The sequence below is a fragment of the Amblyraja radiata genome, chromosome 21 (assembly GCF_010909765.2).
Source record: "Amblyraja radiata isolate CabotCenter1 chromosome 21, sAmbRad1.1.pri, whole genome shotgun sequence".
NCBI lineage: Eukaryota > Metazoa > Chordata > Chondrichthyes > Rajiformes > Rajidae > Amblyraja > Amblyraja radiata.
In genome coordinates, this window is record NC_045976.1 from 22051974 (window position 1) to 22066760 (window position 14787).

Consider the following 14787-nt stretch of genomic DNA (forward strand, 5'->3'; position numbering starts at 1 on the left):
GGCCTTTACCAACATAGGGCCTTCAAAGACCTTTGAACTATTCTCAAATGTTTCTTTGAAAGGCCTAGACAGAGTGTATGTGGAGAGGATGTTTCCAATAGTTGGAGAGTCTAGAACCAGAGGGCACAACCTCAGAATTAAAGGAGATGAGGAGGAATTTCTTTAGGCAGATGTTGGTGAATTGCCATGGATGGCAGTGGAAGCCAGGTCATTGGGTATTTTTAAAGTAGAGATTGACAGCTTTTGATTAGTAAGGGTGTCAAAGGTTATGGGGAGAAGGCAGGAGAATGGGGCTGTGAGGAAAAAATGCATCAGCTATGATCGAATCGTGCAGTAGACTTGCAAGTTCACAATTTATAGGAGTAGAATTAGGCATTCGGCCCATCGCGTCTACTACGCCATTCAATCATGGCTGATCTCTGCCTCCTAATCCCATTTTCCTGCCTTCTCCACATTACCTTGATACCTGTTTTAATCAAGAATTTGTCTTATTTTGACTTAAGAAGGTACTCTGACTCGATGGACTGAATGGCCTAATTCTGCTCCTATGCCGTATGATCTTATGGTAATCAAAGAATTTAAAAGGTGTTGAATGGATTTTCGAGTATACAAATGACAACATGTAAAAATGATTGCAACAGTTAAAATAAGGAAAATTACTTTAAATTGCGGGTCCTCCCCAGGTTATGGTGCGTCCCATTGCTGTGAACTGCATGTAACCTGCACAGTGTACATGTTGGAAATGCTGCTGTGATCTGAATTCCCACGTGGTAGAAGATGCCTACAGCCCTGCAGCAGCCAGCAAATCCATCCCGCCGGGCCCCCAAATGCTCGCTCGTATGTACAGGCCATACACAAGTCGTGCGTCTGTATGCCGAGGAGGTCCTGAACTAACAAATAATTGAACATATTAAAATAAGTTGAAGCACCAACAATATCTCTGCACTTACCTTTTATTTCCATATGGGTTACTGACCCCTTTTAAATCATCTGCCCCCATGAGGTAAAGGAGAGGAGCTGAACATGGAAGCGCTTTACTGCTAAAATCAATGGTAACCCAGTAGTGAAGCAGATGAATAGAAAGATCTCTGACTTTCAAAGATCTCTGACTTGGGTCATGTCTCAAGATGTGGACACCTTAGCAGCAGACATTGAGTGATGGTAAACGGTGATTCAAATCACTGTGGTTATATTTAAAGACTGCATATCATAAGTAGACTCCAACTGAGAGAGTAACTCACAGTATTTCACAACCAGCTAAGCAAATTCTGGATTTTTTTTTAATAAACAGATCTTACACATCTTTTGTGGCTTTAAAGCTGTAAATTTAGGTAATGCCATTGCCGTCCATTTAAATAGCATCATTGCACATTTCTTTCTGCAGTCACTTCCTCCATTTAGAATGATGCAATAAACTGGGTTGTAAATGGTTGTGAGATCAGGTGTGGTGAAGATGATGGTGTGGGGAAACACCATCAACTTCCTCCTCTACCCAAGATGGAACATTGCATTTTTGCAAAAGTACAAAAAAGCACAGTTGATCACAACGGCCAAGTTTGTTTCATTGAACCCAGGGAAGTCATGTAGTCGGTAACTGGAGAAACTAGGCATCTAGAGACCTGGGCTCATAACACGGTAATCTGTGTCCCACTTTGGCAGTTTGAGAATTTAAATTCAGCTTTTTCCAAAGAGGACATCCGTGAAGGTCAGGAGGAAGCTAGCACCATGCTGTAAAAACCTAAGATTTTAATTAAAGTCTTTGAAAGGGTTTACTCCAGCATAGGTTAGAAACATACAGTTATACAGCAAAGAAAGAGGCCCTTCAGCCTACCCGTGCCTACTAACCTTTTATCCCATGTACTCTCGCCCCATTTTTTCTGTATTAGGCATGTTTGGGCCTTGCCTTTTTTTAAGTATATGTTTAAATAACTCTTGATTGTATCTGATTCCACCACTTCCTCTGGTAAAGATTTCCAGGCATTAACTACTCGCTGTTAAAAAACATTTTCCCTCAAATACCCTTTCAAACTCCTTCCTATGGGGAAACAAATCTGCCAATGCTTATAATTTTATATATCTTTATCAGGTGACCCCCCTCAGTCTCCTATACCTCAGGGAATACATCTCAATCAATCCAATCTCTTCCCAATACTAAAGCCCTCCAATACAGCCAGGCTTGTCCACATCAACATGGTGGAAAGCACCAAGAAGAAAATAAATGTGTAGGAATGAACTGCAGATGCTGGTTTATACCGAAAATAGACACAAAATGCTGGATAAAGGGCCTATATTGTCGTGAGAGGTCTCCTTTGGTCGTGAAAGGTCACCCGCGACATGTCGCCAGGAGTCGCCTGTATGGTCATGAGAGGTCTCCAAAGAGTCGTAGTGTCTTTCTGGTCGCCACTGAATTTTCAACATGTTGAAAATTTCGGCGACCTATCACGGGTGCCAGCAGTCGCCTGTAAAGGTCGCGTAAATAGAATAGGCACTTAACTCAGCGAGTCTGGAAAAGGTGATAACAAGCAGATTCAAACAGTGAAACTTAGCAGGATGGTAGTAAAACTAGTAGGCCGACTAGGGTGGGGGAGGGGCGGAGAGAGAGTAAATACAAGAGTTACTTGAGATTAGAGAAATCAATATTCATACTGCTAGCTTGTAAACTGCCCAAGCAAAATATGAGGGGCAGTTTCTCCAATTTGCATTTGGCCTCACTATGACAGTGGAGGAGGCCCAGGCCGGTATGGGAAGGGGAAGGGGAGTTAACGTTTTGGCAACCGGGAGATCAGGTAGGCTAAGGCAGACTTCAGCGAAACGATCGCCCAGTCTGCGCTTGGTCTTGGGGCCAATATATAGGAATCCACATCTAGAACAGCAGATATAGTAGGTGCCTTACTGCTTTGTGTCTATCATTGGTATAAACCAGCATCTGCAGTTCTTTGTTTCTACATGTACCCAAGTATATTTTATATGTTAGATGCCCTGATATCAGACGGTGTAGGATAAAGCCAACAGGAACAAATATTAGTTCATTAGTAAGTGCAAACAATGCAGTAATAAGGACAATGTGTAGCGAGCTGAAAACAGCCACATATCATTGCACAAGGATTGTAAATGAAAGCTTGTCACCAGTAGCAACAGCAAAACAGGCTCAGGTTATCCCGCCCAGTGCCAGTTTAGTTCAGTTATTTTTGGACAGAAGAATTTCTAGCACATCATAAAGATAAGATTTAGTTAGAACACTAAGAACTGGAGGCAACCATAGTTACAAATGCGTATTGTGTGCTTTTGGTTTTAGAACAGATAAAATAAAGCCTGCACATACAGATTTTAGTTGACTGTAGTACCATTTCCATTATTTTGTTTCCCTGTTGCCGTTTTAACCATTGCTTTGCCTTACCAGTTTGAAGTGAAGAAACATAGATTTGGTGATAAAACATTAGATATTTGAAAACTTTGAAAAAGTTCCAGACTCCCCATGTGATTATTTGTGCGATTAATTAACATTGTATTTATTGTTAATAAACTTGATGTTCTCACATTTGTTTCTATTGATTCACAGGTCTCCTGACAAATGCATCAAGAAAGAATCCTATAGGAGCAGCTTAGAACTGCGTGATCTATTTACCCTGGCCAAGTTCTACTGCTGCAGACTCTCATCTGTTGTATGTTATTTCCACCACTCTCTTTGGCTGTGTATCAAAGAGCATAATCCCATCTATAACTTTTGAGCAAAGGTTTCACTCACTCTGAATCTGTCAACTGGGACAACACTGTTGGTGGCCGAGCCAAGTTTGGATAGCAGCAATATTGATCATGGTTGGAACAATTTTCCCCTACATTTCAACCGGTGTTGGACTACCCGTTGCCCTGTTGATACTTCAGCCCACAAAAGCCTGTTTCATTGAAGACTGAACTCTTTCCTTCAGCCCTGAACAGGTGGTGAATCTTTGCTTCAGGTGGGACAATGATAGAATTACAGAAGGCTCCTCAACAAAGACACTGTGCTTTTATGTGTGTAACTCTTGACATCTCTACATCTATTTCCTCATCGTTGTTCACAAAACAGTAGACCAAAGAACACAAGGAGAATGCTGACGTGGACACTATCTCATTTGTCAATGAGCTTCACTGGTTTCAATTGTAGTGGTTTCTGAAGGATTTCTTCAGTTTTTTCATAGAGCTGAAATAAATCATTACTGGCTAGGGTAAAGTCTTTACTTGGAAAAAAAAATAAAGTGAGTCCTGATGTAAGATGTCTAAGGATCTAATGGAGCGTGGCGATAAAAATAGTTTATTTCCTGTCACTAAAGAGACACATACGAACATTGGCGCTGGGAGGATATCTTGCTCTCCCATTTAGTTTGGCTGACTTATTTCTCATTCTTAAGTCATGTTGTATTTCAACCAGAAAGAAAGAACAAATTGTGAACCGTTTGCAGCTCTTATTTCCTTTCCCAGCACAAAAGTAGCTACTGTCAAACAGCATTCGCAATGAGCATGTCTGGCTATCTGCAGCCTGTGTCACATTTCAATCAACCATCTACCGCAAGAAAAAAAAAGATCAAATTAGAGGAGAAAGTAACATTTCTTGATAACGGGATCATTAAATGTATTTTGAGAAACCTAAAGTTATATATTTAACAGTTTTTATATGTTGTATCTTTGTAGAAAATCTTATTTAACAAATAACGTGGTCGTACTATGCCAGCCTTGAAAGCAGTCAAGAGTTGTGTTTTAACTTCTGGTATCTGTCAAAGAGATGATTGGTGTATTTTTTTTTCCTTTGGACCATTCTCGATCTGAAAACTGACCACAAAGAACTCTGTAGAAACAAAATGCTGTTTATACATCAATACATTCAACCATTGCACTGTAGGAAGACAGTTCATTTCTTTTATGTACTGGTATAATAGAGTGGAAAACATTTTAAACTTTGATATCAATACTGGTTTTCATTTTTCCCCTTTTATTTCTTTTATCGTGGTTGATTCTTGCTAAATTGAATCTGTGAGCTATTCAAAAGTAACACAAAGCCAGGCTCTCACTGGAGTTTTCTAGCAAGACAGTGGGCAGGACGAGTCATTATCCTACACCCACAGATCCACTGAAGGAGTACATTTTCCTGAACTTTACACAAGTTGCGACCTTTCTGAGCTAATAATTTACTACAACAGAGCTTCCAAAGACTAAGTCACATGTGAGGTTTGGTGAAAACAGTATTTTATTGTTACAGCCGCTTTGTGCTCCATAATTTGAAATCCATTTTATTTGCCCCCAAAAGGACCACTTCTCAATGTCCCTTTGAAAAGCACACAAGCACACTCTCAACTTGCTGGTACATTTACACTGAAAGCAGACATGTTTGAATGCTTATTGTATCAAACTCTATGAAGCTGATATTCTTTGAACTTTATGTTAATGTAGGCTGAAGGCGAAATAAGACACAAAGACCAAAGCTTAAATTTGAAATTGGATGTTCCCCCTGCCGCGCACGATGGTAAAAGTTGGCAATGAGCAACACAGTATTCACATACCATTCAGGAACATTTACTTGTGATTTCAGTCAGTGTAGGCTTGGTTTAAGATAATGAGTAAAGCGCAATCTTCCCTGCTGGAATATTATCCAAGAAATATTTCTGAACAGGTAAGAGTAAATGTAAGCCTACTGCAAAGGTAAAATGTGCTAAAATTGTTATGACACAAAATCCGAAAATCCATCCTTTTTCTAAGGTGGTAACAAAATAAGGTTCAAAAGAAATATTATTTGAAGTAAATGCAGTTTGAAATTGAATGATATTTCATGGAATTATAAACCTTATTCTAATCAACGAGGACATATTGCCTTATTCCGCAGTAAGTATGTCATGTTTTCTAGACTAACTGAGAACCTATTTCTTCCTTGTTAATTAAATGAAATCATTCTTTCACTCTGTCATGCTTCACAGAGTCTGTGAATGCTGCACATGTTATCTCTTATTTGCCCTAATGGGAAGTAGTGAGAATGTGGTTGTGGAAAAGTATGCTTGAAAATCAAGACCTCAAACCTAGCGGAGAGATCATGGCCTACATGGGGATCCAGCATTGACCCTGTTTAGTTTATTTTAGTTTAGTTTAGAGATATAGGTGGTCACAAAATAAGGCTCAAAAGAAATATTATTTGAAGTAAATGCAGTTTGAAATTGAATGAATTTTCATGGATTATAAACCTTATTCTAATCAACGAGGACATATGGATTTTATAGAAACCGGCTCTTTGACCTAACGTGTCCACACCTTCCTGTGATCCCTGTACACTGGCACTATCCGACACATTAGGGACATTTTATAATTTTGTTTTACCAAAGCCAATTAACCTACAAGCATGTACGTCTTTGGAGTGTGGGAGGAAACCGGATCACCCCATGAGAAAACCCTGGCCGTCACGGGGAGAACATACAAACTCCATACAGACAGCATCGGTAGTCAGGATTGAACCTGTGTTTCTGGTGCTGTAAGGCAGCAAGTCTACTGCTGCGCCACCATTCCGTCCCACCCTTTGCCATCCTTAGATTTGGATTATCCTTCAACTTGTACATCAAGGCCTTGGAAAGATGTTCCTGCAAAATTCTACGAATGCACTTGAATGAATCGATGAAGGATCCTTATCCCAAGCCAACATGCCCATGTTGAGGTTCTAATCATATGTAGACAGTTCCTTTAAGCAAGCTAGATCATTCTCCTGCCTGGCACCACACTCCAAAACTGATATTCCACTCTGAGCTATGTCAAGGGAGGAGGTTACCAGGTGAACAGACGAAAAGATTCAAGGCTGTTCTCAAAGCTTCCTTGAGAAAAATAAGCGATATCCCTTGGGAATCCCTGGGCCATGACCATTCAAGGAGCATTTGGGATGGCACTGAGGACTTGGAGTCCATGCTTGGGGAACACAGTGAAGTCCAGCGCAAACAGCAGATGGAACACAGCCTCTCCCAAACCCACTTGTCGCACCTGGTAAATGTAGTATGGACAATCCTACAGCTCCCACAGTGGCCTCAGACCTCACATAACTGGAATGGAAATTAGTAGGAAGGAACTGCAGATGCTGCTTTACACCGAATATAGATGTGACCCGATACGTCTCCCATTCCTTCATTCCAGAGATGCTGCCTGTCCCGCTCAGTTACTCCAGCATTTTGTGTCTGTATTTGGAATGGAAATAAATTGTCTTGTACCAAGGGACCACCTAAGTAGATGTAGTTTCTCACCTTTGCTCCCACTTCAAACATTTGAAGTGAAACAGAAACAATGATAGAGTGCGGCCCCTGCTCTGACCTCAGCTGTGATATACCTCTTCACTTTTAAACCATCCAGTGCAGATCCATACACTTCAGAAGTATTCCTTTTCTGATACAATTCACGAAGATTAATAATACGCAATGTTCAAATAAATTGCAATTTTTAGCTTTGTACTCTTGTAAAATACAGCCTTAATGTTCACTTTGAAAAATTGTATTTTGGACATTTCATTTACTTCCTATTTCCAGTAAATAGCACTGAGCTCATGTGTGTTATCAAAAAAGGGAGGCGGACTTGGATAAAGATTGGAACTAGCATAAGATATGCTTTTCTGCCAATCATGCCCCTTTAAAATGCACAACATATCGATAAAATCTAATCTGCATTAATTGCAGTCTATGACCATTAATAAAATTACGATGTGTAGGAAGGAACTGCAGATGCTGGTTTAAACCGAAGATAGACGCAAACAGCTGGAGTAACTCAGCAGGACAGGCAGCATCTCTGGAGAGAAGGAATGGGTGACGTTTTGGGTCCAGACCCTTCTTCTGACTGATGTCAGGGGAAACGGAAACGAGAGATATAGAAGATGATGTTGAGCGATAAAGAAAATGAATGAAACATATGCAAAAAGTTAACGATGATAAAGGAAACAGGCCAATGTTAGGTGTTGGTTGGGTGAGAATAGAAGCTGGTGCAATAAAATCAAGATGTCCATTTTCCAAGCAATCTAAAAGTCCCTCAAGTGACATATATACAACCAAGCTTGAGTTGAATTAAAGACTAACCTCAGTTTCCAATATATGATTAGATTCTTCATTTGTTTTTTGTATTTCAATGATTTTCTTTTTACAAGTTCTGGTTTGTGAGTAGGGTAAATCTTACAGAAATTACACTGTTATTGTTCAGACTGTCGGTGATACAGAAGCCATTCAATTCACTCCGTATAATATCAAGTAATGGCTAAGAGCAATGGATTCAATAACAGTCCCTGATTATATCCCAGCTGTAATGTGTAAGACAAATTCTACATCTTGTCATTCTACGATCCAAACTGTTACAGTTGGAATATTAGCATTCATGAGACAGAATGCAGCAAATTGAAATAAAAACAGAAAATGCATTTGCCATTTCAACTTTAAAACTTTTCAGTTTGTTTTTCTGATTCCCAGAATCTACTGTAAATTGCATTTACAACTTGGAAAATTAGCTGGGAATGTCTTGTCCACTAAAAGCAGAGCAAATTAAGTGTGGTGAGATGCTGATCCATCAGCCCACTCAATCATCAGCAATGCAAGGGAAGATAACACTGCTGGAGTTATCAAGTGGCACTTACTCGCCAACAGCCTGCTCCCAGCATGGCTTTTGTCAAGAACACTCAGCTCCAGATCTCATTACAGTCTTCAGATTCTTAAGTAAAATAATCAAAATCCAGCAGGAAGGTATAAGTGACTGCTTTTCACACCATGGTACCATTTGATCAAGTGGGGTATTAGGGAACCTTGGTTCAACTGCAGTTGAAGGGTATCAAGAGAAAAGCATTCCAATAGCCAGTGACATCTCACACAATACAAAGGAAGGTGTTTATGTCTATGGGAGGTCATTTATCTCACCCCAGGATATCATGGTGGGAATTCCTCATCACTGTAAAGCTCAGTGAACACCAAGACTTGCACCGTCAGATCAGAGAACTGCTGACTGTATTATGCTCAGTTCAGTTCACAACCACTAACAAAATGAAGCAGACCATGTCTGTGCAACAAGACCAGGGTGACATTTAAACATGGGCCCGTGAGGTAGCAAGTAAGACTTTCACAAAATGAGCCGTGAAGTGGTGATCTTCAACAACAGAGTTGATCATTCAATAGTATCGCCATTACGGTGTGCCTAATCTCAATGTCCTTAGAATGACTGTTGACTACAGGCTCCACCTGCTACATAAATACTGCATCGGAATTGGATAACTTTGAAATATTCCACAGGAATTGGATAACTTCACTGGCACTATTAATAATATCTGAGATCCATTGCAACTAAAAGTATTTAGGTTCAATGGATCAGTCGAGCATGGAGACACTAAGAAAATGTAAAACTGCAATGCTCCTCTTCTCCAGCTGGTCATGGATCACAAACAGCACCCCATGTAGGCCAGTTGTGAATTGAATTGATGAAGGATGCCTTCATTCTCCACCAATCCACTATGCTATGTATTTTGGAATACAATGGATTGCATATCAGAGGCTGACTATTGAACCATCAGTAGCTTTGAACTGTGTATAGTCATAGGGAGATAGAATCATACAGCATGGAAACAAACCTTCCAGCCCAACTTGCCCATGCTGACCACAATGCTCCATCTACACTAGTCCCACCTTCCTGTGTTTGGCCCATATCCCCCTAAAACTTTCCTATCCATGAACCTGTCCACATGTATTTTAAATGTTGTTACAGTACTTATTCAATTACTTCCACTGGCAGCTCGCTCCATGTACCCACCACCCTATGTGTGAAAAGTTGCCCCTTGGGTTCCTATTAAATCTTTCCTCTCATACTTTAAACCTATGTTAATCAAACCTCTTGATTAAGGTTTGTTAATCAAGAACCTGTGTTCTTGAGTCCCCTACTCTGGGTAAAAAATCTCTGTGTATTTAATCTATCTATTTCCCTCATGATCTTACAAATCCCTATAAGATCACCCCTCATCCTCCTGCTTTCCAAGAAATAAAGTTCTAGCCTGCCCAACCTCTCCCTATCATTACAGGCCTTCATGTCCTGGCAACATTCTCGTAAATTTTCTCTGCACTCTTACCAACTTAACAATATCCTTCCTATAACAGGGCGACCGAAACTGAACACAATATTCCAAATGCGGCCTCACCTACATCTTGTAAAACTGTAACATAACATTCTAACAAGAAGGGTTTCGGCTTGAAACGTTGCCTATTTCCTTCGCTCCATAGATGCTGCTGCACCGGCTGAGTTTCTCCAGCACTTTTGTCTACCTTCTACAGTCAATATCCTCATTGATCAAGGCCAATATGCCAAAAGCTTTCTTGACCACCCTATCTACTTGTGGTGCCACTTTCAGGGAACTATGTATATTAACTCATTTATCACTCTACTCTACAACACTCCCCAGGGTGCTGCCATTCACTGTGAGGGTCCTGCCCTGGTTTGACATCCCAAACAGCAATACCTTGCACTTATCTGCATTAAACTCCATTAATCATTCCTCACCCCAGTTGCCCAACCGATCAAGATCCTGTTGTAACATCTTTGCTATCTTTGCAAATATCTTTGCACCCACTCCATGGAGGAGGAGGAGGAAGAGGAAGAGGAAGAGGAAGAGGAAGAGGAAGAGGAAGAGGAAGAGGAAGAGGAAGAGGAAGAGGACGAGGAAGAGGAAGAGGACGAGGAAGAGGAAGAGGAAGAGGACGAGGAGGAGGAAGAAGAAGAAGAGGAAGAGGGAGGAGGAGGAGGAGGAGGAAGGGAGGAGCAGTAGGAGGAGGAGGAGGAGGAGGAGGAGGAGGAGGAGGAGGAGGGAGGAGGAGGAGGAGGAGGAGGAGGAGGAGGAGGAGGCGGAGGAGGCGGAGGAGGAGGAGGAGGAGGCGGAGGAGGAGGAGGAGGAGGAGGAGGAGGAGGAGGAGGAGGAGCCATCTTGGGGAACGGCTGCTAGCCAACAGCCGTCCGTTTTAATTCGCTTTTTTGAAAGTTTTTAGTGAGTCCTGTTTTTTGTCCGTTGGAGATATGGACTTTTTAATGTGGGGGGTAGGGGTCAATTTTACTTCTAGGTCCCTACCTGGTCGGTGAGGCAGCTTTTTCTCTGGGCTGCCCGTCAACCCGTCCTCGTGGCCTACCAGCGGGCTTGGAGCGCCGTTTCCTGGCGGGGACTGCCCAGCACCTCGGCCTCGGTGGCGGCACAGCGCTGGAGCGCTATCGCGGAGCGGAGCGGGCGATGCCTTGCCTGGATCGCCGCGCTGGATCGACGCGCTGGAGCTCCGGTGAGCTGAGATCGCCGTGTTCAACACCTCCGGGCTGCGGGTCTGCGGAGCGGAGCGGGCGGCACCGATTTCAACATCGGGAGCCTGGGAGCTCCAAACCGGCGCGGCCTTGTCGGCTTCGGAAGCCGCGGTCTCCAGCTAGATAGCGGCCGTTCCAGGTGGCCCAGCCGCTGAGAGGACTCTCCTGATGCCAGGGCAAGACCACCCGGTGAGAACGGCCAGGAACATCGGGCCTCCGTAGAGGCAATTGCGGTGGCCTCAATAGGCCTGACTTTGGGGTGAACTGGGGATGGGGACTGGACATTGTGCCTTCCTCCACAGTGGTGTCCATTGTGGGGGGATGATTTTTTGTCTGTAAGGTAATCCTGTTAGTCTTTGTCCAAGATGGCTGCCGGGAAGGGAGAGTGGACGCTGGCGCGCTTTAGCTGCCGCTGCTCTCTTTTCACATTGTGTTTTTGATTTTTGTTTTTGGACTGAATTCTGTTTTTAATTTGTGTTTCTGTGATGTCTTTATTACTTATTTTATTCTGATCATATGTTTATATTCCTGTTAACCTATATAAGGTGTCCTTGAGATGTCTGAAAGGCGCCCAATAAATAAAAAAAATAAAAAAAAAATAAATAAAAAAAATAAAAACTAAAAACTTTAGTATCATCATTCCCGGCACTCACGTCCTGGCAACATCCTCATAAATCCTCTCCTTGTAGAATGTCATCCAAATTGTTAATATAAACCACAAACAGCAATGGGCCCAGCACCAATTCCCAAGGCACACCACAGGAAAAGACCTCCAGTCTGAGAAACAACTTTCCACCATCACCCTCTGCTTCCTTCCATGGACCCAATTCTTTATCCAGTTAGCTAGCTCTCTGGATCCCATGTGATCTAACTTTCCAGAGCACACTACCCACCACACAGAACCATATAAAATGCCTTGTAAAGGTCCATATAGACAATGACTACGGCTTTGCCCTCATCAACCTTTTTGATACTTCTTTAAAAAACTTAAATCAGCTTCGTAAGACATGATCCCCCACACACAAAACCATGCAGGTTATCCCTGAAGAGCCCCTTCCCATCCCATTCTATTATCCCATAGAATACTCTTCAGTAATTTGCCTACCACAGATATTAGGCTCACTGATCTATAATTTCCAGGCTTTTCCTTGCAGCTCTTCTTAAGTAGAGGCACAACATTAGCAACTCTTCAGTCTACCGCACCTCGCCCGTGTCGAATGATGATTCATAAATCTCAGCAATTTCTTCTCTTGCTTCCCACAGTGTCCTAGAGTAAATCTTATCAGGCCCAAGCGATTTATCAACCTTCATAAGCCTTAGTATGTTCAGCATCTCCTCAAGTGCTTACGGTTCACCATAATTCACCGTTTCCCATTCTCAGACCTTACTTTCCTCCTGTCACAGGTCATCACCGGCTCCACTTTGCAACAAAACAAAAAACAAAGCCATTGGAAAGTTTCTGCCTGTGTTGTAATGGCATTGAACATTGGAGGCTGTAGCTAAAGTTTGAAGATATGGGTTTAGTGTGGGTCTAGTGTAAATCTGAGAAAAGCATCAGTCGATGGAATATGATGCTCCGTTTCTTCTCCACAGCCTGATACCACCTCAGTGATGACCCATTGCAAAAATGGTCCCCTATGAGGTCCGAGAACACATCCCCTTCCGGCTGGCTCCTACCACCTGAGTGAAAAATTGAAAAAAAAGTTCTGAAAAATAGACAGCAGGTCCAGAGAGCAGAAAAACAAAATGTGATGTTTCAGGTCAATGACCTTTGATCAGAACAGGATAGAGTTGTAAGTTAAACAAATCTTGATAGATGTAAGGCAGAAGAGATTAAATGGTAAATATGAAATTGCAATACAAATAACAATACTAATATCTTTAGTGAGAAGTAAATGAAATATAAGTGGATTTGAAATAGAGGTAATTACACGGTAATATGAGAAGAAACAGTTTCTCAAATGACATTAAACTTCATTGTAACTAGGATGGAGATTGAGGCGAGAATGGGATTGGGTGAGAGAATGAAAATAACATCAACTGTGAGTCCTTCTTTCAAGCTGAACAGAGTCATTCTGCACATGTGGTTCCTTTCTCCATATTTCCAGTTTCAAGGAATTCAGTTCAGAAACCATTACTGCATTGAACAGAAAGAAATTATACCTCAGAAATGCTGTTACGTGGAATTGTTTTTATCTGCTTAATACATTTTTTTATTCTTCTGCTTTGAGTTTTGAACATATTATTTCTCTGGCTTTTTTAAGATGAATGACTCACTGAGAAATTTCTTAAATATAATAAACCAAAGTTTTCTACCCACCTTTTCACCACATTAGTTTCACATGTGGCTGTGACTGATGGTGAGAAATAGCATCACAGGCCATCAATTGTCTTTTAATGCGGGGAAACTTCATTTGTGAGTATCAGTAGGTTATTTGACAATGTCACATTCCAACCTCAGCTTCTCCACATTCAAAATATTGTAAAATATTTCCCAATATAGCAAGACTTGCCCAGTGCTAAACAATGCCCATCCTTTTTCACTGATCTGATCAAGGTGTATTGAGTGTTTAAAATCTTTCAGTACTCGTTTCCACTTTCTCAAAATTATACCTGATGGTACAATTGACACAGTAGCCTGCACTGACAGTACAAAAAGCCTTATCACTATCAAACAAAGTCTAGTTCCATTGCTTGGGTGAGTATTGTAAGTGTTTTAAGAATATTTTTTAAATGAGTTTTGGTAAGAATATCCAATATCATAGTCTTTTGCTTTCAAATCACCTGTGTTTTCCCACCTTAATCTTCTCCTTCTCAAATACCTTTAAAAGTTCTTATGGTCCGTTTTTATGTTACTCATCGGTTTACTACCACAATCTTATCTTCCCACTTTTAAAAGTAATTTGTTAGTTCTTTGTTGCTACAATTATTATTGAATTAAGGGTTCTGGAAGTTATGAGAAACAATGCAACAGGAGAGGCTTTAGCAACAATTGGGAGCCAACACCATGGTCATTGTTTCCACTCAGGGGTTGAGGCTGTCAACGGCGACGCTGAGAGAGGGCAGCCCTTCCCAACCACACAAAACTACAGTAACCAGAGGCTGGGCACTCTGTTGATTTTCCCCAGTGCCACCATCTACAAGACACATCGGGATCGCGATTGAATACTCTCCAGTTGTCTGGCTGGATGGCCGCACTTTCAAATAACATTCACAATGCTTGACGTTAATCAGGACTAAGCAGATATTTAATTTGCACCATTGGGAGGAGAGTCACGAAGGAGACATAGTTGCAAAGACATAGTTACCTCATATTTCGCTTTGGCAGCTTATACCCCAGCGGTATGAACATTGACTTCTTTAACTTCAAGTAACTCTTGCTTTCCCTCTCTCTCCAACCCTCCCCCTTCCCAGTTACTTTATCAGTTTATTTATTCATGTGTGTATATATTTATATAATGGTATATGGACACACTGATCTGTTTTGTAGTC

General features: G+C 41.5%; 1 protein-coding gene across 4 annotated transcripts in view; it reads left to right on the forward strand.

Annotated features, from left to right (window-relative positions):
- tafa5 (TAFA chemokine like family member 5) overlaps positions 1 to 4931 on the forward strand; it is a 716074-nt gene extending 711143 nt beyond the window's left edge. For all 4 annotated transcript variants that reach the window (XM_033039766.1, XM_033039763.1, XM_033039765.1 and 1 more), the window contains one exon: positions 3560 to 4931. Coding sequence is in view for 1 of the 4 variants with exons in the window: in XM_033039765.1 (XP_032895656.1) it covers positions 3560 to 3568 (9 nt within the window). In the remaining 3 variants the exon portion in view is untranslated. The remainder of the gene's footprint in view (positions 1 to 3559) is intronic.
- The last annotated feature ends 9856 nt before the right edge of the window (positions 4932 to 14787 follow it).